Here is a 27,211-nt window from a genome sequence, read left to right as displayed (position 1 = left end):
AAGCTTAAGCTAAGGTAGGCCAGTACCTTCACTTGACATTAGCTCAATTGTGGTGACCCTTTCAAAACTTTCCATAAATCGGTTTTTGAAATGCAAAAACCGAAAAGCATGAAATAAAAATATAATTTTTACATCACCAATTTAGGAATGCGTTTAAATATTATTAAACTGCCATATATAAAAAGACAAAGAGGATGTAAATAGTACGTAATATTTACTTATGACTCACAGCAAAACATAGGGTATGTTCCGATATGCACTGCGACCACTGTACAGTGTGACGTCAATTTAGTATACTGTGAAGCCGTTCCTTTATAGCCAGTTATACTGGTTACTATTTAAAACGGAACGCAGCCCGTACACTGTCAGCCGCATTTTTTGACGCAGTATTCAAATGAGTGTATTGAAGTTTTCAAGTTCATTAAAAAAACTATTGTTGGAGTACTGTCAAATTAAAAATATTTGGGATTAAACTGTAGGTACTGTTTATAAAACGTTAGGCACTCGAGTGGTTTTGACTGATCACGTGATCAAAGTACTGCGAGTACCTTACCTCCAAAACGCGAGTGCTCACAGTAGAATATGGCGGCGATTTATGACGTCCTAGGATACTGCGGCAGTATACTGGCAGTCCATAACGAAACGAATTTTTTTTCAGTGATAGCACTGTGCAGTGCTCGCAGTGCATATCGGAACATACCCATAGTAGGTACTAAAACCATGGACTTAAACGTGACTAAAACCGTGGAAGATGAACAGATACAATAGATGCGTCATTAAAATAACAATAATAATGTGACAGAGACACATAAATTAGATTGGTATTGAGAGTAAGCGAGATACACTACAATATCTACTATCCCTTTCGCGTATGCGATTTTTGTGTTTCGACCCAGTTCATCGGCTCGGAGAAATTATTTTTTTGTTTTAATATAGAATATAAATTGAAATTACACATTGAAATTAATTTAATTCTCATCCATTGATTGTAGTTCAGTAGACATATGAGTTACAAGAGGCTTGGAAGCTGAAGTATTATACAAATGGTAAAGTACCAGTAAAGTCAGGGTATCGAATTTGCGTGACGGTGTGCGCGCGCATCTTTTAAACTCTCTCTGATAAATTTTCCCTAACGCATCAAAAGAAGTATAACTTGAATAAGCTAAAAACTCACAACTGCTGCAGCTCTGAGAGCAGCTTGTAACCTCTCGATGTGCTGTATCGCAGCTCGTAGTATCTCCAGCTTGGGCAGTCTTCCACTTCCGGCTCGGGCGCGTATTCTCAGCTCTTCAAAGGCTGCGTTCACCTGCAAAAAAAGGTATAGTCAGACTCAACGCGATTTTTTTTTAATTTGTAATAGAGTATGTAGTTTGTGCACATTAACACTGGACAGATACAGCCTAGCGAAACTCTAAGAAAATAGCATTCACACGACTGTATGAAACGTGCAGTCATTGATAGATTGACAGATGACGGCATATCTTGTAAAAAACGGAGATACCCGAAAACCATTACGCGTCAAGAAGAAAGAATCTTAAAAGCTAACATAGTCCTGCAAAACTGTTTGGACAGTTTGTCTGCAGGATCAAGTCTCTTGTAACACATTAATGCTTATTAGGACATTGATTTTATACAAGTGTAATTAACAAATATTGATAAAAATATAATAAAAAAATCTAATTTTAAATTTAAGGCAGTGTTGACAATAAATATTTCTTATGTTTAGTTTTAAATTTTCTTTTACTGGTTTCTAATCGGATGTCGTCAGGCAAGCTGTTTAATAGATAAGTTAGGCGTTTTTTTAAAGTTCTATCTCCGTAGTAGTTATTGATTCTAGGAACCTCCAGCTTACCAGCGGACATCAACCGAGTATCGAGTTAGCTTTCATACTTAGCCGGATTATACTTCGTTGCCATATTGTAATTCTCAATGAAGAGTTCCGAATGTCCGAATAAACCAATCATAAGCAAAATGTCTATTTGTAAACATATTGCATAATTAATTTTGGTTACGTACAGAGGTTTCGATTACCTCCTAACGGCCGTTTTCAATAACGTATCTCTAGTTACGGATTATTTATTAGATTAGTTACTATCACCGTTTAATGACAAGATCTTATCTATCCAAAGTTCTATATAATTAAGCTATTGCATAGCTTCTATCGCGGGCCTTGATCGTGGAGACCGAATCCAGAAATTCCGTAACGAAAATATCCTAACACTTACTTAGTAGATCTATATAGATATTTCGGACGACCATTACAGTTGCCGTGGAACAGCAATTATCACGTATGCTTTTTGTGCAGAAGGTCGCAGGTTCGAGCCTGGGGTACATCTTGTTTTTTTTTTTTAATTTCTTTATTTTTTTTTGTTATGACAAGCTTTTTTATTTAGTTTCACCTGTCCCGCTGTCTGTCTGTAATCAAATCTTGCAAGTTAAATTTTACTCACTTCCCGTTTGCTTTTTTTAAAATTAATTTTATCAAAAAAAATACTACATAAATAAAATAAATAAATAATTGTAATTGCATAAGTTGATAAAAAATGCTATGCAATAGCTTTACCGCGGCAGTCCCCGAGTCACCCGACACGTCTTTTATATTATTATTTATAGTTCAACGCTATCTGTCGATAGGTTATTGAAATGTAAGTAAGCGTAAAAGGATAGATTTGTATACCTCTAGTAAGTTAAACTAAGGATAGATAGATTATTGAAAACGGCCGTAAATCACTACTTACTTGCTGATAACTCACATGTGAGGTGACATGTTTAAAAGCAGCTGTCACTTTTAGTACCTTCTTATTTAGATTTCTATGTGTGGGATCAATTGAAGCTTTTTTTTAAATTGAGATGCGAGAAGACTGATTGAATAATTGATTTTTCACTGTTTTTTATTTCAATAAACAGCTTTCTATTTGGAAGCCAGTTCGAAGATTGAATAAAATCTTTGATTAGTTACCTCCTTGGTTGATGGCAACCACCTACATGGCTATCAGAGTAAAACATTGTTCTATTTTTGAATTTCATGATAGATATAAGTTTACTATTATGTAATTTATTTACACCACGAGTCATGACAGTTAGGGATTTTCATGCAACTTTTGCCGGCCGCTGCTGGCATGTTTTTTGTTTATTTATTTATCTGGGCAACTAACAAATTACGTTCTTTACATGCTTAAACTTAAAATAGGTATAGTAATAAGATGGATAAGAGTTAATTCACTTATAAGATCACACAAGCACCACAGCACTCATAATTTTTACTACGTTTTTAACACAGTAATTTTAACAATTTAAAAACTAAAATCTATAAATATTTTAATACATAATTGGAAAATAAAAAAATGTTCAGTAAAGCCACAGAATACTTTTAGTTGTACTTTAAAATTACAGAAAATTCGATTTATCTCGAAGAAGGTTGTCAAAATAATGCTCAAACTTGTAAGCACGTTTGAGAAAATAATATTACACTATTACTCTTAATTTAGACTGTAAGTCATTAGTAACGCACAGTTTAAATTCACTGACACAAAAACGTTCCCTCTATTTCCATTTTGTTTAATTATATTTTGATCGTAATATTTTACAGCTGAATCATTTTTGTATAATACTAGCTGACCCAGCAAACGTTGTGTTGCCGATATTAAAATCGCGATACAAAAGTAACTGTTGATCGTAGATGGGTGAAAATTTGATGTTGTATGTATTTTTTAATGCTGACTCATTATCAAACAAATTTATAAAGAAAAATGTGAAAAATGAAAAATAGATGTTGTCCGATTCTCAGACATTCACAGCCGTGTCGGAGGAGTTCAATGTTTAACACCATGACACGAGAATTTCATATATTAGAATTTTGATTTTTGTGGCTGAATGAATTATATTGGTAGATAATATATCATTCATCTTTTAATACAAATAGCACTCTTTTAAAACAATGATTTGTAATATCATCACAGATTTGGATGATTAAGGATTAATGACATCGCTTTACGTTTAATCGAGATCAACACTGGCATTTGAACTCGTTTACATTAAACTGAGTTTTATTAAAATCAGTTTGAAGTGTCATTGTTGAAATCGAGTCTTACCCGTTACACGTAGATAAATTATTGTTCACTAGCTGACCCGACAGACGTTGTTCTGTATATAATAAATAAAATAATGTTTTTATATGAATTTGTCAATAATATATCATAACATCAACAATTACTTCGTAAAATATGCAGCCTGCTGTCGTAATGAAATTGTTTCACAGCAGAACTGTTAAACCGTGCGTCAATAAATTCTCTCATAGAAATTATGTATGGACACATCAAAGTAAAAACCAAATTTGTTTTTTTTTTTATTTAATTCCGAGCATTTTCCTATTTATTCACCTTTTAAACCTTCTCTGGACTTCCAGAAATACCTCAAGACCTAAATTTGCCAAATCGGTCCAGCCGTTCTCGAGTTTTAGCGAGACTAACGAACAGCAATTTATTTATATATCTATATATAGATGAAATAATATTAGATAACTATCATAACAGCTGTTGTAGATTAAGATCCAAACGAAACAAGTAATAAATCATGGAGCAAAAATATCTACAGTATTTTTATCATTTTGACGCGCGACATGCAATATTTAAATTGCCGCCAATTTGTAAAACCAAATGACAACAGCTCAACCCAACAGCTTTGATAAAAAGTGTTCTTTGTTCGAAATTCAAATGAATTTTTCAACGACAACTATTCTTACTAGCCAATACTAAGGCTGGGCGCAAACGTTCGGATACCAGATAAGGGTTCCTGATTAAGAATTCAGATTCGGAATTCCATGAGACCGATTTTTTTGTTAGGATTTTTTAACGACCAATACGCATAGAGACGCTGGTAAAAGCAAACGCTAGTGTTATTATGGACGACGAAGACAACTTGTTTACTATTGTACTTTAACTGGCGCTAAACAAGAAGAGGTGGAGTCGTCGTTACTGAGTATACCCGTTGAATATCCGTTGCTTTGTCTGTGCATGTTTCCCAATCATTCAACATAATGCCTACTACTCGGCTAAGTCGAGTTAGTAAATCTTTTGTGAAAAACAATTGTTAAAAAACGATTGTGTGGTAAAGGTTACCATAACATAAATGACTTTCTTAATGATACCACAGATTGGGAATGGAGCAACCGCCCTCAGGCTATTAAATAATAATTTTAATTGTACAATATTACTTTGTAAACATATTTTTTTGTTGAAAAAAGAAGAAGCCCGCTGAGTTTGTTGCGCCCATTCTTCTCAGGTGTGAGGCATTCGCAGGAATGGGTGGAAGTTTTTGACTTTTAATAAGTGATGTCACATCCTATTTTGAATGAAAAAATTTGAATTTGAATTAAAAACCATTTTGCATTGCTGTTCCCAAGCCAAGTCCATTATATTTTACCACTTTGGAAGATTGTCACTTAAGAAAAAAAATATTTTGAAAAAATGAAACACAGACAGACATGATGAATCTATAAGGGTTCCGTTTTTTGCCATTTGGCTACGGAACCCAAAAAATGCAGGTTTCACTCCGTGACTGCTGGTAGAAGTGAAAACTTGTACATTTTTTCATATTATTATATATAATTGGAATGGTTAGATAATAATTTCTCACAAATTGCCTATCTATATCATTTATTACAAGTACAATCATTTATGTTGTTAAACACGATATTCATTTAAGGCGCTATCGTAAACAAAAATGAAAATTAATATTACATAAAAAAATTAACACTTCAGAATTGTTACAATTACTTTACATTGGGACCACCAGTGGGAGGCTCCTTTGCACAGGATGCCGGATAGATTATGGGTACCACAACGGCGCCTATTTTTGCCGTGAAGCAGTAATCTGAAGCATTATTGTGTATCGGTCTGAAGGGTGTCGTAGCTAGTGAATTTACTGGGTAAATGAGACTTAACATCTTATGTCTCAAGGTGGCGAGTGCAATTGTAGTGCCGCTCAGAATTTTTGGGCCTTTCAAGTATACTGAGCGGTAGTAATTTTTTGTTGTAATTGTAATGGGCAGGGCGTATCAATGACCATCATCTGAACGTCTTGTCCCTTATTTTCATAAAAAACAACATTAAAAAGTTTATCTCTCAGGAAAATTAACTTCTCATTCATAATTTTAGTCTGCGGCTGTCTAACGAATTTTCGATCAGGCCACGTGTCCTGACGTGACTTTAACATTTTATACCCATCCACATAAAAGAGTAGCGCCGCTAAAGAATTTTTCACTTCAAAAGTTTTGGAAAATATTCGAATACACTCCTCAATAGGAAATAGTGACAGCAACGCTGATATAGGAATATTCAAATTCAAATTCAAATATTTTTATTCAAAATAGGATTTAAAATCACTTATTGAACGTCAAAAACTACAACCCATTCAAAAGAGACTGCCTCAGACCTGAGAAGAATGGGCGCAAGAAACTCAGCGGGCTTTTTTTTATATAAAATATGGATTACAATGTAATATCGTACAATAAACATTTATAATTAAAGAGCCTGAGGGTGTTCGCTTTAATCCCAGTCCGTGGTGTCATTAAGAAAATCGTTTATGCTATAATAACCTTTCCCACACAAACGTTTTTTAACAATTCTTTTAAATTTCGTAACACATTTGTTTTGTACATTTTCTGGGATCATATTGTAGAAGCATATACATCGCCCAACAAAAGACTTACTAACTCGACCCAACCGAGTAGTAGGCATAACAAGTTTATGTTTGTTCCTCGTGTTAACATTATGAATGTCACAGTTTCTAGAAAATTCCTCAATGTGCTTATGAACATACAAAACATTATCAAAAATGTATTGAGAAGCAACAGTCAAAATGTTTATTTCTTTAAATTTTTCTCTTAATGATTCTTTAGGACTAAGGTTATAAATCGCGCGAATAGCCCTCTTCTGCAGCACAAAGATAGTATTAATATCGGCCGCACTGCCCCATAACAATATACCATAGGACATAATACTATGAAAATAACTAAAGTATACTAATCTCGCCGTATCTATGTCAGTATTCCTTAGATTATTCGTCTAGATAGAGTTTCTTTCTTTTAGACAACCGATAAAAACAGGCTAGAAATATTAGTTTAGTGTGCGTGACAAGCTACGCCTTACTAATTACTATTGCGAGTTGTATGACACTTTGTGTCAGTGTGCGTGAATTGTTCAAAATTGGGGCAAGTTCTAAACATAATTTTTGTCGACGTTTTCACAGTTGTCATAGTCTATCTAGAGTCTAGACGTACTAATAACTGATCTCTGGAATATTCCAATAATACCAGAAGTTAGTTTCTACAATTCACAATATCAATAGTGTAGATGTATGTAAACCTAATAAGGTTTAGGTACATCATCAAACATCCACACTTTTGAACGGCTCGACCGATTCCATCGTAGCTGGCGCCATTCAAAAGAGCTTGACCAAATTCAGATTTTGAATACGTTTAGTCAAGCCGACCGGAAGCAATTCAGACCGATTCGGACCGGTAGATTTTATGAGATTTAAAAAAAATGTAAAAAAAAATTTAAATTTTTTTTTGAATAACTTTTAAGCGACTTTACCGATCGATTGCAAAAACAAACTAGCTCTTAACATTACAAAACCACGTCGATCGCCACCAAGCCGGTTAAAATCGGTTGATTCGTTCGTGAGTTATCGTTGACGAAAGAAAACCGCAAAAAGTGTTTTTTCGGAATTACTTCGAAAATTTGAGTTCGATCAATTGAAACTCAAAGATTTTTTATGAGGCCCATAAAACTGAAAATCGGTTCATTTATTCAAAAGTTATTGCCGTCTGAAAATTATATATACAAATATAAATATACCTATATAAAAAGTAGTGTTTTATTAAGCTCCGAAAGTTTTAAAAAATCGGGAATTTATTGGTTCTACCCCGTTTTACGAAAATCGAGTTTTCATCAGAACGCCTACGTTTTAAGGTTCTAGTAAGCTTCCCTGACTATTCCCGCGATGAAGTCCGTACGTATGTATGTTTGAATGTGTGTGTGTGTGTGTATGATTTGGACCGGAAGATATTACAAAATCTCAAAATAAGTACGTAAAAAAATTCTAAATCTGGTTTTATTGTGATAGTTTTTAGACGACTTTATCAAATGAAAACTGCATGAAAATCAGTTTATTCAATCAAAGGTACTTAATTGTTAAACATTTATAAAATCGGGTTTTATTTAAACTGAATGTTGTGAGTATGAAACATATCATTGACGTGAAGAAGAAACAGTGATGTTTCTATTATCGTATTGTATAACAATAATTTCTTTTGAGGGTTCTGTAACTCAAGAGCAAAAGAACGGTACCCATATAGGAACACATTGTTCTTTCTCTGTTCATCTATCTGTCTGTCAAGACTCAAGACCCTTTCTCTCGGGGACGGTGTTTAAAACTTCCTACTAACGACCTGCGACAGGACGAATCACTTTTGCCGCGGAGACCCGTTAGATCGCGCGGGTCTCGAGACCCGGGTCGTGTGATTCGATTATTCGCGAACACATATATATTTAAAGCTATCACACAGATTACTCCATCCCCGACAGTTTGAGTGGCTGTTCATTGAACGGTTTTAGAGTGTTTAAGGCTATCACAATCGGATTTATCACGGGGAGTATTTCGAAGAGCTGTATGATCTGATTCCTGACTACATATCATTTGTGAAATAAAGTTCCTTGCGTTGTGTTTAACCCAGATCCAAGCAAGCCAGCATCCTGATGGAATGACCCTGGGGCTGGGGCTCGGAGAAGGGCGCTGGTCTGGGCCACAACTTGTGTCGACACTCTGGCTCCTTCTCATGTCCAACTTACGTCGGTGCTGGGGCTGCTTCGACTGCCGAGGACAGCAAATGTCGCAAATGTGTCGATCTCAGTGAGTCTTACATCTATGTGCCGTTTGGTGTCGAGACACTTGGCCCGTAGATAGTACTTTGTACATTCTCCGCGCCTCAATAGCTGGATACCCAAGCGCTGACAGCTACTTCGGTTAGCGGATCAGCCTAGCTTTCCAACGCGGAAATGCTGCCTGTATTCTTGGTACGCTTCCCCGTAATGATAGTTTTAATTTAATGTACTTAATCATATTATTGTAAATTTAGTTATAAACATTGTTTTGTTTAAATAAAAAACTAGCAAATAGCCTAGAAGTTCAGCGATCTAATTCCAAATAAAAACTGTAAGCTAGTTAGAACTACAGCCCGGAAAATATGTATAAATCAAGATTATCAAAGAGTATTTGAATAGTAGCCATAAAGTTAACATTTAATGCCTACATCTTAATATCACATAAAAAATATCTGTCCTTCTGATTTCTAAGCGTTCCCAGCGCTCGTAAAAATATTGTCATTATAAATCTGTCACAGTATAAATGTTAAACGGTGTGCATTCGTTTTATTTATTTATATCTTCGGGATTTAGTAACATTTTCACTGTAAGCTTTTTGTAATAAACACTTCTCTAGATTTTGTTTAATTATGCATAATCACGATTCCTGATCGATGTTTACAAGGCTCCACAACTGCGCCTATTTCTGCTGTGAAGCAGTAATGTGTAAGCATTATTGTTTCGGTCTGAAGGGCGCCGTAGCTAGTTGCTACTTACACTAATAATAATGTGTGTGGGTCTGTTTGACGATGCGTGTGTTTGTGTGTATGGGTGTGTACGTGAATGTGTATTGTGTTCTCTAATATATTGTATAATAAGCTTTATGAATACATAAAGAATAAAGTTTTTAAGATTTTTTTATAGCCTAAGCAGGTCGGATTTGGTTCGGCCGGACCATCGAACTGTCCGGTGGGTGACTTCCGGTACGGTCCGTTCGGTAATAATAATATTGTGCGATAGACAGTGTGACATACCATCAAATATGGTCCGCTACCAGACCTCGTCCCATGATTCGGCTGTACCAAATCCAATAATGTGCTATTTATATATGTCATTTGCCTGAGGACAACTGTCTAGAAACCAGTAAGAGAAAATTTAATGTGGGAGACTCCTTTGCACCACAGGAAGCCGGCTAGATTATGGGTACCACAACGGCGCCTATTTCTGCCGTGAAGCAGTAATGTGTAAGCATTACTATGTGTCGGTCTGAAGGGCGCCGTAGCTAGTGAAATTACTGGGCAAATGAGGCTTAACATCTTATGTCTCAAGGTGACGAGCACAATTGTAGTGCCGCTCAGAATTTTTGGGTTTTATGAGAATCCTGAGCGGCACTGCATTGTAATGGGCATGGCGTATCAATAACCATCAGCTGATAAAAAAAATAACTGAAATATTAATTATCAACACTGGCTTAAAATTAGATTTTTACACACTTGATTTTAGGGCGTTGTAAGAGACATTTCTTGGGAATGAGTGCCGCTAATCATGGCCACATACTCTAGAGAATGCCTATTACTAATGAGCATAGCCTGGGTTTCTCATTGTCTCATTTTTTCTATTGCTTCTCTTTGTTTTTATTTGGCTTTGCCTCCGCTTTATGTGATTCTTCATCCCGCCCGCCTCCACTTAATCAGTTATTAAGAGACAAAAGAAGTTATAAACCACTATATAAATATATTAAGAATACAATTCCAACAATATAAAATAAAGTGAAGTGATAAGTGAACTGTGAAATGAAAAGTATACATATTTAGATAATAAAAAAAGACTTGAATTAAAGGTCTTAGTTACCAGGTCATAAAATCCCAAAAAAAAATGTCGCCGCTTTGATATTTAATTCAGTCATGTTATTTTTTATGTAATTTTTTTCTACTTTAATTGGATATTTTTAGAATAATAATTATTATATATTAAAATATTTTAAGCTTAGAATAAGTGAACTCGTTATTCCTCTCATAAACACTTAAGTTTCATGAGGATGGCTAAGTAGTTTTGTAGTACATTTTGTAGATAAATAAAAATAAAAAAAAAGTTAAGGACCTACAAGCATACAGCATACTCCTATGTTAAAAGCCGGCAACGCATCTCTTGACACCGGATGCGGATGTCCATGGGCGGTTGCCTCACCTCTCCCCATCAGGTGAGTCATTTGAACCAAAAAATTTACCAGCAAAAATACCACTCAAAAATTGTCTGAAAAAATCTGCCTACGCATCTATTCGGCAAAGTTTTCGTTCAGTTGTGTTTCGACCGCGCTTTGAATACAACGCCACGCAATGACAAAGTGTTCAGTAAAAACTGACCAAATAGCAGCTGTAAAAAGGATGGGGTTTCGTATTTCAGTGAATAACTTGACGTTAATAATCATAATGTTAATAATTACATTTTTATTGCTAAAACATGTTTTCTAATGAGCGTATACGACTTTGAACGTTACTTACACAAAATAAGGAGTTAATTCGAATGAATGTATCAATGTTACCTGTACAAGTTAATGTATACGTATATACAACGCCGCTCGAACATTTTTGACGACCTTTTAATAGGCGATTGGCAGTCTATTTGTTTATGGTTCTACGATCGATCCCAGAAAATGTTCAAAACAAATGTGTTACGGAATTTAAAAGAATTGTTAAAAAACGTTTGTTTAAACGTTTTAAAAAGGTTACTATATCATAAACGATTTGAAGCCACCATCAGGTTCTTTAAGTATAAATGTTTATTGTACGATATTACATTGTAATCCATATTTTCTTGTCCAAATCTTGCGCCCGTTCTTGTCTGATGCAGTCTATCTTGAATGGGTAGTGGGTAGTTTTTGACGTTCGATAACTATTTTGAATAAAAATATTTGAATTAGAATTGTACATCAATGATACAAATACAAATATATTTAAAAAAAAATCTCAGGCATCGGCAAAGCATCTCCTGACATCTGGTATTGCAGTATCTCATTAAAGTAAAAAAAATCCGCAGACATTCGTAAAAACTAGAAATCTCTAATATTTCTTATTTTCAGGTTTGTTCTCCAAGTCAAAAGATATTTTAAACGGAATATATGCTATATTATGTGACGCAAGGAAGTAGATTGTGAACCGAAGGTCGAAATAATCAATTCCGAGCGCAGCGAGGGCGGCTATAGTCCGAGTAGGAATTGATTTTTTACCCGTGTTAAACACTCCACTTTTCATTTCAAATATGAGGAAAATAAAACTATGTGTTTATTTAAACTATTCATAAATAATATGTATTAATATTAGTAGTACCTATTTAAAATTAATTGTAAAATTAGGACAATTTATGTCGACTTTTTGAATTTTAAATATGGAACTCACCGCGTAATTGTTGCGGCTTATTCCGCTCAAAGAAGTTTGTGCTGGCTAGAAAGTTCACATTGGCTGTTTAGAAAGTCACATGGGCGCAGCATTTTTTTTTATTAGTTTTTCTTTTACATAAAACTCTACACAGCTGACAGCAGTTCTATTTTTAAAGTTCATTCCGGCCCTTGGGTGGGAAGTAATTTGTATGAGTTTTTCCCTCTCTGTGGAAGGAAGCAACATTTTCTACCCAATAATTAGATTAAAACAACAATACTTTCCGAGTATGAGAAATGAAAAATATCTTTAAATTGTGCTTCTTCCTGCAATATATTCTGCGCTATAATTCACAGTACTCACTATAGACGTCATGATTTATTTTGACTCTTTAGCCGACCACGATAAAAACTCAAAAGTGTTACAGGAACCTACCGTATTCTTTGTTTCCGATCACTTGCAAAGATCCCAGAGAACCTCGCAACGAGAGAGAACCTATAAGTCACATCGAGGATGTTTTAGGGACTACGCGCACTTATTCAGCTCCATTCGCGTTTCGCTGAACAATTTTGGTCACACTTATACAGCTCTGCTTCTATCAGCCGCGTACGGCGTCGGAAGAATGAGAATAATAACTTTAAATCACGTCTGCACTCTTTAATCTTTGCGTGCATAATGATTACGTCAAATCAATGCAGGAACAATACAGGTCGCATCTTGTCGACAAGGAGTCGCGAACCATCCCTGTAAAGAGCTGTTCCGCCGCATTCGACGGCGAACAGCGCTGTACGCGGCGGAACAGCGCCGAACGCTCTCTATAGCATTCGCAAAATAAAAAACACATTTATTATGCGAATGCTATAGAGAGCGTTCGGCGTTAATAAAAACACATTTTATGCTGGTTTGCCGCGAAAGCAGAATGGACGCGGAAAGCTGAATCGACGCGTACACGTCTTCATACAAAATTGTTGTTTTCTATGGACAAAAGCTGAAAAGAGCTGAATAAGTGCGCGTAGTCCCTTAGTGTGTATTTAACTTGACCCTCTTCTTTTTTTTTTCGTTGAAAAAATAGTGCATAAAGTTTTATATGTTACCGGCGGTTTGTATAATTCAGGTATTCCATACAATACCCAGGCTATGTCTAGAATACCTGGATTATACAGAAAATAATACACTAATACACGCGTTGTAATCCTTTAAAAAGTATAATATTTAAAAAAAAACGTGTATAATTCACATATATAAAAGAAAATAATAAAATCAATAAGGGGTTGCACCCCGGGAGTGCTGACAGAAGTGAAAACTTGAACATTGTGTGAATTTTTGAATAATTTCGACTGGTTAGGGAATCATTTCGCACGAATTTCTTTATTTATCAGTATAAAGTACTAGCATTTATGTGGTTAAATACAATATTCATTTATTGCGCTATCGTACACAAAAGTGACAATTTATATTAAATAAAAAATTTAACACTTCAAGACTATTACAATTATTTTACATTAAAATCTTTATATCTCATATTAATCGACTTTCACCCATAATTTCAACGATTGTCTTACGAATTTTCGATCAGGCCACGTGTCCTGACGCGAGTTTAACATTTTATACCCATCCCAAGAAAAGTGCTCAACGCTGCTAAAGAAGTATTCACTTCAATAAATTTAAAACAAAACCTTAAAAAGGTAATTAGCTTTAGGTTTATTCAATGTTTAGTTATTTTAAGCACTTTCTAGGCGCCTATTTCTGCCGTGAAGCAGTAATGTGTAAGCATTACTATGTGTCGGTCTGAAGGGCGCCGTAGCTAGTGAAATTACTGGGGAAATAAGACTTAACATCTTATGTCTCAAGGTGACGAGCGCATTGTGGTGCCGCTCAGAATTTTTGGGTTTTTCAAGAATCCTGAGCGCCACTACATTGTAATGGGTTATATATATATTAATGCATCAGTTACCATCAGCTGAACGTCCTGCTCGTCTCGTTCCTTATTTTGATAAAAAAACAACTTCATAATTAAAACACAGTTGATAATTTCGCCATAGACATTTTTAAGCTATGGATGAATGCCCAAACATACCAATATAACAAAAGTAGACATAAGTATTCCAACACGGTAAATATATTTAACGTAAGTTAAAAGCTTCCCTAGAGAGCTATACGTCAGTACTAATTAACACCGCGTGTATCTGACAACACATTAAATATATTTCAACTAAGGAGAGATTATGGTGACATTAAAAACTTTTTAGTAAATACTTTCCGGATATTTCTGTTTGTTCTATAGTTTATGCATCTGCTGTATTCAATAACTCTTGTTTTTAACGTATTAATTTACAATTACCTTTGTTTTGCTTACTCGTGTAAGTAATTGAGTATTTGACGATTGAGTTTTTTTGAAAAGCTGTAAATATTGATTTAAAAGAGTGGCAATGAGTTCCTTGTTACTTCTGCTCATTAACGCTCAACCATTTCCGAAGTGGTGGTAAATGTAAAGGAAAAGAAAACTTTTAACATTCATACGTGTCATTTCCATGCATCTACTAATGCATACTTTATTTATTTTTTATTTTATTTTGAGATATAATTAATGACCCTGGTGGCTTGGGCACGGGGAAGGGCGCTGGTGTGGGACGCGACTTGCGTCGACACTCTGTACCAGTGGGAGGCTCCTTTGCACAGGAAGCCGGCTAGATTATGCGTACCACAACGGCGTCTATTTCTGCCATGAAGCAGTAATGTGTAAACATTAGTGTGTTTCGGTCTGAAGGGCGCCGTAGCTAGTGAAGTTACTGGGCAAATGAGACTTAACATCTTATGTCTCAAGGTGACGAGCGCAATTGTAGTGCCGCTCAGAATTTTTGGGTTTTTCAAGAATCCTGAGCGGCACTGCGTTGTTATGTGTAGGGCGTATCAATTACCATCAGCTGAACGTCCTACTAGTCTCGTCCCTTATTGTCATAAAAAGTTCAGTCTACCTCTGTAATCAGGCGGAAGGTAATTCCTTTAATGTTCAGTTAGCAAACTTTCAAAACCAACTACTCACACTTATTAACACCTACAAAGATGACAAATTTCTAGTACTAGGTGACTTCAATCTAAGTGAAATTCAGTGGGTTTCTTCATCTTCTGAGGATGGACTTATTCCGCATAATCTAACCAAACAGATTTACTTCGATTTTGCTGATAATATTAATATGTGTAGTTTGAAACAATATAATCACGTAACAAAAAATATCGGCCGTATACTTGATCTCGTACTCTCAAATGACTCTGTATCAGTATTCCAGTGTGCTACTCCGGTTGTACCTGAGGACTCGCCTCACAAAGCTATATGTGTAGTGCCTTCCCTGGATTTTAAGTCCTTATCACCTCAAAAAACCGAATTTTTCTGTTTCAAGCGTGCCAACTACGACAAAATTCGTAAAATATTGTCAGAGGTCGACTGGGAGGAAATTGTCTGTTCAGGCGACATTAATGAAGCACTTGACTCTTTTTACAAAATAATATATAAATTGCAAGATGAGTTTGTCCCTAAATGTAAGTCGCGCAATGTTAAATATCCCCCGTGGTATACTTCATCTCTAATCAGAATGATTAAAGAAAAATTCAAATTCTTTAAAAAGTTCAAAGTCTATGGAAACAAATCAGACGAAGCCTCTTTCAGAGTTCTCAGAGAACGTGTTGATGCAACTGAAAGGGAATGTTATGATAATTATATGAACAACATTGAGCAATCCATATGTACTAATCCCAAAAAAATGTTTTCATACGTCCTAGATAGGCGTAAGCGTGGTACCATTCCATCCATAATGACATTTGAAGACAAAAGTTGTACTAAAGGAGATGATATTAGTGAGCTGTTCTCAGACTATTTTTATACTACTTTTTTATCCAGCTCATCGCCTAGCTCTCAAATGCCTCCACCATCATCAAATCCGGCCTTTGATTTGGGGAACCTAGAAGTCAGTTGCAAACAAGTATATGAACTCCTTAAGTCATTAGATCTGAAAAAATCTTCAGGACCTGACCATTTACCAGCTGAATTTATCGTGGCATGTGCCTTCGAGCTGTCATTACCAATATCATTATTGTTTAAGCGATCCTTCAACGAAGGTCTGGTTCCCCTCAAATGGAAAACTGCTTATGTCTCTCCAATACATAAAAAAGGTTCCAGGGAAAATGTAGAAAATTACAGGCCAATATCCAAACTTAGCTTATTTGCAAAAGTTCTTGAGAGACTTGTGTTCACGCAAGTTTACAAAACATTTAGTTCGGCTTTTGATCAATGTCAACATGGATTTTTAAAAGCACGCTCTACCGTCACAAACTTAGCAGTGCTAAAGACTACATATCTGAACAAATGGTACAGGGTAATCAAGTTGATGTTATATACATGGACTATACGAAAGCATTCGACCGAATTGACCATTGTATTCTTCTCAAAAAGTTTACAGCACTTGGCATCCGTGACGATTTATACAATTGGTTTAAATCTTATCTCTCTGATAGAAAACAGGCTGTTGTTCTCAATGGCTACTGCTCTTCTTGGAAAAATATACCCTCTGGGGTCCCTCAAGGATCATTACTAGGACCTCTGCTTTTTATAATTTTCATAAATGACATCGGACGATTCATTAAAAATTCGAATTACCTTTTGTTTGCAGATGATATGAAAATTTTTGGTACAGCAAATAATAAGACAGATGCATTACGCATTCAAGAAGATTTGTATAGACTGGATGACTATTGTACCGTGTACAAATTGGACCTAAATGTATCCAAATGCATTACACTACTAAGCCTACCCCTTTCCCTCATACGTATATTTTAAAACAGGAACCTCTATCTGTGGTAAACGAAACAAGAGATCTAGGTGTTTTACATGATAGCAAAATAACTTTCGTACCACATATTGATCAGGCTATCATTAAAGCGTCTAAAGCACTAGGTTCCATAATACGTACAGCCAAACCTTTCAAAAGTATGAAAACATTAAAAATTCTCTACTGTTCTTTCGTTCGCAGCCATCTTGAATATGGTTCACAAATTTGGAACCCAATGTATGCTGAACATATTAATCGAATTGAAAGGGTTCAGCGGAAGTTTACACGATATCTAGGCTTTAAGTTTAAAATACCTAAGGTAAGCTATGAAGAACGCTGCAAGCGCTTCCACCTTCTACCACTTAAAGCTCGTAGAGATATTTCTGATATAATCACATTAATCAAAATACTAAGAAGTATGATTGACTGTTCTATATTACTGACCAAAGTCTGTCTGGCAGCCCCTAGTAGAATGTTAAGACAACAGCATATCTTTGCTGTACCATTCTGTCGCACAAATTATAGAAGGAACACATTTATTTTAAGAGCTATGCAGTCATTCAATCATTTTAGTGACACGGATAATATTGATCTCTTTAACTCCAGTATTAATTCAATTAGAGCCCATTTGGTAAAACAATTTAGCAGTGATTAACAAATTAACATTAGGAATGAATTTACTCTTTTTTGATCATGCTCTCAACTGGCGATAGGAGTGCGAGAAGATTTTATTTAATAATTTTATGAAGTTTTATTTAATAATTTTTAATTATACTTGTGTTGTTTGTTTGTAATTAATATGTTACATTTAATAATATTATTCTTGTTCCTATGTACATGTGGAAGCCTACTATTAGCTCGAACGAATTATGTTTGTTAATTATTTTAATGTATGTAAAACCAGCTGTTGGCTTTCTTAAAAATATTAAATAAAATAAAAAAATAAATAAATAAAAAAAAGATTCGCTTTCCTTTTGCTTTAACTCCGTTAGAGATGTTCTTATATCGCACACGTTTTGTTTATCATTGTTTCAGTGACAGACGCCTATGTCCTCTAGTGAACTTAATACAGAAGAAAATTTATTGAAGTAGGCGTTACTTTGCGGAAATCCATTGCACAATTCGACACTTGCTTCTCCTCTACACGAGGCATCCTCAGGATGTGCTGTCTCGCCAAAATCTGACACGTGTCGAAATGTTTAAAAACAAATATTGGCGGGATTAACACTAAAGAAAACTTAAATCATTTGTATTAATACAGAAAGCTGAAATGATGCACCTTTTTCAGCCGTGAAGCAGTAATGCGTAAGCATTATTGTGTTCCTAAATGCTATTAGTATTATTTCAATGTACGCATACAAGAAGTAATTCTTCTTTGGCACAATAAAACAAAAATCCTTTGAAAAACTATTCTTCGTGATATTTTATGTTTGTAGAAAAAACAATATTGTAATTAAGAAGGTATTAAAAATATAAAGTATAACCGATGAAAATATTATTATACCGCATAATTTAGTTCAATAACGTATAATTATTTTTATACTATTAGAGAAAAATTATTTTATTGTTTGGAAAGTTGTATATAAATTGAAAAGTATTTAATTCTCATCCATTGGTTTGTGGTTCAGTAGACATATGAGTTACAAGAGGCTTGGTAGCTGAAGTATGATACAAATGGTCTAGTTGACCTGCTAACGTCTGGGTGTCGAATTTGCGTGACGGTTGCTTCCTTGTGCGGTGTTTCCGGGACGATACGACATAACCTTCAAAAAAAGCGCAAACACCTTCATTAAGGGCCGGCAACGCTCCTCGGAATCCTCTGGTTTTGCAAGAGAATGTGGGCGTCGGTGATCACTTAAAAACCAGCTCGTTTGTCCTCCTTTTCCATAAAAATAAATAAGTATAATATAATCATAGTTTAATTGGGCAGTTCATCCATTAGGACAGCGTGGCTAGTTTTTTATGATAATAAGGGACGAGACGAGCAGGACGTTCAGCTGATGGTAATTGATACGCCATGCCCATTACAACGCAGTGCCGTTCAGGATTCTCAAAAAACCCGAAAATTCTGAGCGGCACTACAGTTGCGCTCGTCACCTTGAGACATAAGATGTTAAGCCTCATTTGCCCAGTAATTTCACTATCTACGGCGCCCTACAGACCGAAACACAGCAATGCTTACACATTACTGCTTCACGGCAGAAATAGGCGCCGTTGTGGTACCCATAATCTAGCCGGCTTCCTGTGCAAAGGAGCCTCCCACTGGTATAATAATAATAATAATAATATTGACACACTTTTACACAAATTATCTTGCACCAAGTTAAGCATAATTATATAGCCTGTGTTATGGGTTACAAGACAATGATATATTTAATATAATATACTTACTTAAACATAGATAAAGTCATATAAACATACATAAATACATTTAAACATCCATGACTCGGAAACAAACATCCATGTTCATCATATAAATGCTTGCACCTACCGGGATTCGAACCCGGGACCTCTAGCTTAGTAGGTAGGATCGCTAACCACTCGGCTATACAGTATATCCTTGGTTTTAAACTATAAACTGAATAAGTTCAAATTTAACCCGATAATCTTGAGAACGTGATGTGGAAATATAAAACGCTGTTCTTCAGCACGTTTCCAGGATTATAAGATTAGGGATTCCATTCCAATTCCGTTTGAGTAGTTTAAGATTGACATTCTATCGTTTTCTTTAGCCTTGCTTTAACCAGAATATATATTATATGAAAAACAAATTTGTAAATGAGCATATCAGATCTATTACAAATTTGCTATAAGTGACATGAAAAAGACAATTTACTTTAGTCAGATTATATTATAAGATATAGTTGACCCGACAGACGTTGTTCTGTATATATAATAAATAAAATATTTTTTTTTTTCTTATTTGTCAATAATATATCGTAACATCAAAAATTACTTCGTAAAATATGCACCCTGCTGTCGTAATGAAATTGTTTCACAGCAGAACTGTCAAACCGTGCGTCAATAAATTCTCTCATAGAAATTATGTATGGACGCATCAGAGGAAAAACAAATTTGTTGTTTTTATTTAATTTAGCAGCATTTTCCTATTTATTCACATTTTAAACCTTCTCTGGACTTCCACAAATAATTCAAGACCAACATTAGCCAAATCGGTCCAGCCGTTCTCGAGTTTTAGCGAGACTAACGAACAGCAATTCATTTTTATATATATAGATGATAAAATTGATATGTTTGAAGCGTTTAGGCAAAAAGCAATCATATGATAACTGATAATGTCAATCAAAAAATGTTTTAAGAATAACCTAATCTTTTAATATTCATGTTTATATATGCAACAGTATTTTTGAGTGTTTGTGATGCCTGATAATTTTTAGTAGTGTTGGCGAACCAGAATATTTACTTCTGTGTTTCTGGTTTGAGGCCACTAGCGTCATCTATGGATTGACCAATCAGGAGCGAGGATTTTAAGGTCTGCACCGGAAGAGCATGGTTTTGACTCCAATGAAATAAAATGTATAAATAGGCGAGGAAGGGATACTCCCCCTTGCGCCTCTGTCTACCCAAGAGAAGTCGCCTCCGATGAAGGCTTAGCCCCCACATGCCCAGATGGTGTTTAGTTGGTAGGCACGTTGATTCTTGTGAGTCCCACATAACCAACGCAGCCGGCTGCATGACTGACCATTCACCTACTCACTCTCATTATCACGGAGAGTAGCCATTTCTCCTTTGTCTGGACGCAAAAAATGGACGCCCTCTATTCAGTGTTTTTTGTTGTGTGAATCAAATAAAAGTTGAATATAAATAAAGTGCAAAATTATATCCACGAAGTTGTTTTCAGTGGCAGCAAGACTTATTATTTGTGCATCATTTATGCCCTTAAAGGAATTGTAGGAAAGTGCGAACCAAGAACGATTATATTTGGAACCGAAATTTATGAACGATGCGAAACTCCAAACCGACCTCTCGGGTTCCGTTCGAGCGCTCTTACAACTAACCAACCATTCGAGTAACGTATGGTTTCTTAAATCTTTGTATGACGTCTTGTTCGACTCTCATGTTGTGGCTCCATCTATAGGATCTACTTTACAGTTGATAAACTGCTCAACCCCAATATTTGCATATTAGGATATTGACTTGATATGACGCTCTTCAAATCTAAACAATTTGTTATTTTTAAAGTGATATCCCTTACTTGTGGGATTAATAAAATTATTTATAATTTAATTAATACCACAATTTGTAACCAAAAATTATTGGTTACAAATTTCTCCTAGTTGGGTTAATATATACTGAATAAATTGGTATTATACTGCCTGGTATTTTATTCAACTTTGAATGACTACGACACGTCTAAACTTGCAGTTGACATATTATAGTATTTTCTTAGAATAATAATTTCATTTAAATAAAATAATTTTTTTTTAGGATTTAAACGCGTGTAATACATTAGTTTTTGGGTTAAAGTTACATTATTACTAGAGCGTTTGTATTAAGTAAAATAATAATAAAAATTTAACTTTTACGCAAAAACTTAATGTAAAAATACACGGGTTTTAATCATTTAATAAAATTAAGAATGATTTCGCGAAAATATTCGAATCCCTTTTGAATCCAGTAAAATAATGTCACTTTATACATTTAGTTACACATGAGCAGCTTAGTTGTGAAATCACCAACGAACTTGATTTCGTCTGTCGGGGACCTTGCTCACGGAGCGATTTTAGTAAGGCTTTCGATATCGTAAATCATGATTGTTGATTAATTAACTATCCTTGGAACAGCCGGCATGTATTTATATTCGTGCATTCGTGCAGTCTTACCTGTTGGACCAACAATCATTTGTAGTGATTGCAGAATATATAAATCCAAAGCATTCACTGCTATATCCAGAGTACAAATATAATAAAGCATCACATTTGGGACCATTCTGGGAATATGTTTTTAGGAGTCAAAAATGTTAATGTTCACTAATACCTTGAAATTTTACAAAACTGTTAACTCAAGCGAAGATGCACAGTCTTTGCAAAGTGACCTTGACAATCTGAAAACGTGATGCAATTGGATTTAGTAGGAAAAAATTCATGCCAAACAAGAGTTTATGTCACACTCGAGACTAAATTTGGGAATAATTCTAGACAGTACATTGCGTTTTAATCTTCATGTTGACGTTATTACCAACAAGGCATTAAGAATGTTAGGCTTCGTTCTTCAACTGTAAATAATTTAAGAGTTCCAGCACTAAAGTAGTACTTTACACTTATTTATAGTATCCTAGAATACTGCAGTTCTGTGTGGAAACCGCACTACGATATATATGTTAAAGTGAATAGATTTTAATCAAAAGCGCTGTAGAATTTTTATGGCACTTGTCCTACAGTTGCACCTTGTCTAAGCACCTTCCAAGTTATAAAGATCCTCAACTATATTTTGGTCTCAAATCACTTCGCACCGTAGAAGAGCGTTTGACAACACGTTTCTGTACAAACGTATTAATGGAATTTCAAAAACCCAAGATCTCTTATAGAAAATAAATATTATTATTCCTAGGAAAGTAGAAATACTAAAGAAACCTCCTTTCAATATAAACGCAACTAAATCGATCGTACGATAAACGACTAAACCGTCTGGAAAATATTCGACGGCTCCATACTCACTTTGTGCAAAGCAATCACTGAAATTCTGTTTTCTTTAACACCCTATTCAATTAACATTGAATTTCTTATTTGAATGAGAAATCTGAAAGTTTTCGTTTAAAACACAAGATTTAATCGAAAAAATATTTGAAATGGCGGGAATTGATCGGAGTTTCCTACAAGACAAACGCGTTACAAATTTGAAGTCAAAATTTAAAAGTTAGGAGTTTTTAATTTGCAACATAACATAATATTTATGGCAAGACTAGTTATAGTTAAACTCTAGAGTTTATCAGAATTTTATTTTAAATTGATCAACAGAGAATCTTAATTTAAACGTCCCTAGCACTAAAAAAATATTGTTTCGTAAATACGGTCTTCGTTTTTCCACCACTATTATCCTGCACTAACATGATTTAGATCAAATCTAAGCAAGCGTATTAAAGAATATTCTTACATGTTTGGAACGATAAACATACATGTATAAATTAAGGATTCTTTCACCCTTATAAAGCTAGAATAGCAACGATTATCAAAAGATTTTTAAATGAATTAAGATCCTGTTTTGCCTAATATTATGTAAAGTCTCTTTGCATCCATATGATTATATACTAGTAATGCCACTTGACCATTTGCCCCCTCTAATACGAAAATGAACCTCTCCCGTGACCGCGCTGACTGTAAAGTTGGCGATACATCGGAGAATAATAAATAACAATTTATTTATGTAACTACACTCGTTTTAACACTTCAAACAGTTTAGTTTACTTTAGTTTAATTACCTGAATTCAAGGCACTACAAACTTTAAAAATAGTTGCAAATAAAACCTACTTTTCGTAACCTCCTTCGTTCTCGTAAAGTTGCCGCCTTCCGCCGATCTCCCGCTGCTGTTTTCCGTTTACAGGCCTTACAGGCCCAAGCCAAACACCTGCGACTTGGCCCCAAAACATGCTGAACATGTTCCTCTTCCGGCCTTTCACTCTTAACACCATCACAGCACCCATCGTTTTTTAAACCATAACTGTCATTGTCACAATTCGCGCCGAAATTCATTTTGAAGTTGACAGTTTATTTTTTCCGAGCGCTCATCACGGTGGCACGCGTCCTACTGGTTCAGCCGAGGGTTGGGGATTTAGAAAATATGCCTCTATTAATAAACTTGAGTGTGTCGTTGAGAGATGCCAATTTATTAGTGTTTAGATAGAAATTGATGCTGGCGATATTTTTTGTTTCAATTTGAGGAGTTGAAAGCTTACGCTTTTAAATTGTGAATGATTCTTTTTGCAAAGGGGCTATTCGAACTTATGTCTATAAGTAATTAAAACCCTTCTTTTTATATTCTTTTGTTAAAAGAATGAAAATATATCATATAAAAAATATGGCTTTTTTATACATTCTTGTTATAGTTACCGAGGGAAAACTATTTAAGAGAAGGTCTATTTCTGTCTCCATTCATCAATAGATAAGGTTTACTTTACTTCTTAAAGTTATTCTCAGAGTGAAGCCAAAAGGTACAGTTTGAACTTCAAGGCCAAGAAGTGCGGAACGTTTGTTCTTTGTCACGGTTTAATTATGCGTGTGTGTTATGATTTTGTTATATATATTTATGGCCTTATCGAAACTAATCTTACAGGTACTCTAAAAGAAAATGGGAAAGGTGTGCTGAAAGAGAAGAAACGGCGCAAGAAACCCTTCCAGTATAATTTATTGCTCTCTTTGAAGAAAAGGTCCTTCACTGATTTTTATTGACACACTATTACAAAAAGTATCTCGCCCCAAGCAGCAAGCATTAGGCGATGCAAGACAATGATATTATGCTTAATACGATATACATACTTAGACATAAATATAAACATCACTAACTCGGAAATTAAAAATCCATTTTCACATATCTATTTATTTATTAAAGTATGTATGTATTTATATATATACATCAACATCAGGTTGGCACATATACATAATGCAATGACTTAAAACCTATCAAAAATATAAATAATAGTATTTTATTAATATTAAAGATATTAGTTTTGCATAATAGGTGTATTAAATTTAATCTCTATTTAGTTATTTTATACTTTTCAGTTTTTGAAGTTGGTTTTTTTAAACGAAGTTCTTTTAAAGAAATATACGTAAATATAACCTAAAGATAACACTTTTTCAATATGCGACAATTTAAATAATTAGATATTAATTTATAAATCACTGAAACAGTCGTAATAAAATAGAATAATAAGTGTGGTTCGTGAATTTCATGCGACTTCTTCTCATTCAAGGTCAACGTGTCCGAAGTGGTGGTTTTATCTTTGACATTCGTAAGTGTCATTTTGACCTAATTGAATAAATGATTTTTCTGTCCTTCTTTCTTTCAAACCATTCAGGTAAAAATCTACCTAAGATAGAGAAGTTTTGGTAAAATACTAGCTTACCCGACAGACGTTGTTCAATGTAAAAATAATTATAGATCCCAAATCGAAACAAAAACTATCCTATCTCTCAAGTTGGATTAAACTGCACTTCATAGTTCATGAAGTAATTCCCATTAAAATCCGTTAATTAGTTTAGAGAGTCCATCGCGGACAAACAACGTGTCACGTAATATATATATATTAATCTAATATAGAACAAGTATACGAAATTTTATATATTTAAATTAAAATATTGCGTTGTTTAGTAGTAAAACAAATAAACAAAATCTACACTTCACAATCCACACTCCTAACTCATTCTCTAAAACAGAAGTAGCCTTTGTTTCTCCTTATAACATAATAGTTATGTGAATAGATAATAGATATTTATTTACCATAAGGATTGACAATAACATAACATATTGCAACTACACTTGGTATATGTCATGAAGCTACATCAGTTCGTAAAGGGGTTTGACATGGGAAGAAGAACTGATAAGAAACTCCCAGCCCATCTTTTAAATCATATAAAAACTTAGTGTATTTAATATTATATTATACAATTTTAGGTGGCTTTCGCAGAACCAGTCACTAACAATGCATCATTATCTATATATATATATACATATAAAAATGAATTTCTGTTCGTTAGTCTCGCTAAAACTCGAGAACGGCAGGACCGATTTGGCTAATTTTGGTCTTGAATTATTTGTGGAAGTCCAGGGAAGGTTTAAAAGGTTTGAATAAACATGAAAATTCTCGGATTTAAATAAAAACAACAATTTTGATTTTCCTTTGACGTGTCCCCCGTCGTTCAGAAATCAAATAATAGTTTAAAATGAATAACTACTAAGAATTTTTATATTTTTCTAACTTTGTAAGTAGGTAAAATTAAATTTCCTTAAAACACGGGTAACACTTAAAAAAAGGAGTCCTTTTGTTTATTTTATACAAAAGTTTAGGTCTTTTATTTATCGATTGAGGTAGTATGAAGTCTGCCGGGTCAACTAGTTCTCTATATAATCTACTATACTATAGTAAGCCTTCTTTCTCAAAGAAGATTTATAATAATAATAAAACAATTCTTGAATTTGTGCTTAGTGAGTCCTAGTATACACTCTGGCATTTTATTTAATTGAATACGATATACCTATGAAGAAGCTCTCACTCTACCCAACCAATAAAAGTACAAAACTGACACTCTATTTCGGAGTTTAGCCAGAACATTCAAATTCAAAATAGGATTTAAAAATCACTTATTGAACGTCAAAAACTACAACCCATTCAAAAGAGACTGCCTCAGACCTGAGAAGAATGGGCGCAAGAAACTCAGCGGGCTTTTTTTTAATATAAAATATGGATTACAATGTGATATCGTACAATAAACATTTATAATTAAAGAGCTTGAGGGTGTTCGCTTTATTCCCAGTCCGTGGTGTCATTAAGAAAATCGTTTATGCTATTAACAGAGAGAAAACAAAAATAATAATTTGATTGTTTTTAAACATTATGAAATTTTTCACTAGGTTTTCACTTCTGTGCGCAGGCTCTACAACTGCCAATTTTTTTAATTACTATGTACTGTCTAAACATTCAAATAATACATGAAGTAAAAATTCAAACAAAGAGACACTTTTCTAGGTGGTACTTAGTTATTCATAGTTTGCAGTTTAAATATTCATTTAAAAGTTCATTCCAGTTCCGTTGCTGAATGCCTGGTCCACCGCAAAGGAATTAGATCACCTCCTTACCTATTATCATTGATGTAGGCTACTCTGTGTGTATGTATGTCGATCGAGAGCGCGCATGCGCGGTCACCGAGCTAAAAGGGGACGAAGGGATGCTGTGGAACAGAGAATGCATGGAGCTGGCTTTTATAATTATTTTCTTGTGTAATACATTGTTGAATGCTTTAATAATTTATACGTCTAGATTGAGCCTCTTGCAGTTAGGCAACGCATGTCAACAGGCCTGGTTTATTACTTTAACTTGCATGACAGCTACTTCTTACACTCGCTATTTTTTATTCACTTTGTTTTAGTCTGTGTTATAGAAAATAGAGGCTAATAGTTCGTTTATTTAGACGT

The 27,211-nt window shown here is 34.6% G+C and overlaps 1 protein-coding gene across 1 annotated transcript in view; it reads right to left on the bottom strand.

Moving 5' to 3' along the window:
* The window catches only part of LOC126974745 (transcription factor SUM-1), a 32,197-nt gene extending 8,362 nt beyond the window's left edge, over positions 1 to 23,835 (bottom strand). Inside the window, exons 1-2 of the mRNA XM_050822358.1 lie at positions 23,551 to 23,835; positions 1,175 to 1,306 (exon numbers count right to left, since the gene is read on the bottom strand). Coding sequence (XP_050678315.1) covers positions 1,175 to 1,306; positions 23,551 to 23,772 — 354 coding nt within the window. The 5' untranslated portion in view covers positions 23,773 to 23,835. The remainder of the gene's footprint in view (positions 1 to 1,174; positions 1,307 to 23,550) is intronic.
* Between the last annotated feature and the right edge of the window lie 3,376 nt (positions 23,836 to 27,211).

The sequence above is a fragment of the Leptidea sinapis genome, chromosome 33 (assembly GCF_905404315.1).
Source record: "Leptidea sinapis chromosome 33, ilLepSina1.1, whole genome shotgun sequence".
Taxonomy (NCBI): Eukaryota; Metazoa; Arthropoda; class Insecta; order Lepidoptera; family Pieridae; genus Leptidea; species Leptidea sinapis.
This window is presented reverse-complemented; position numbering and strand designations above follow the sequence as displayed.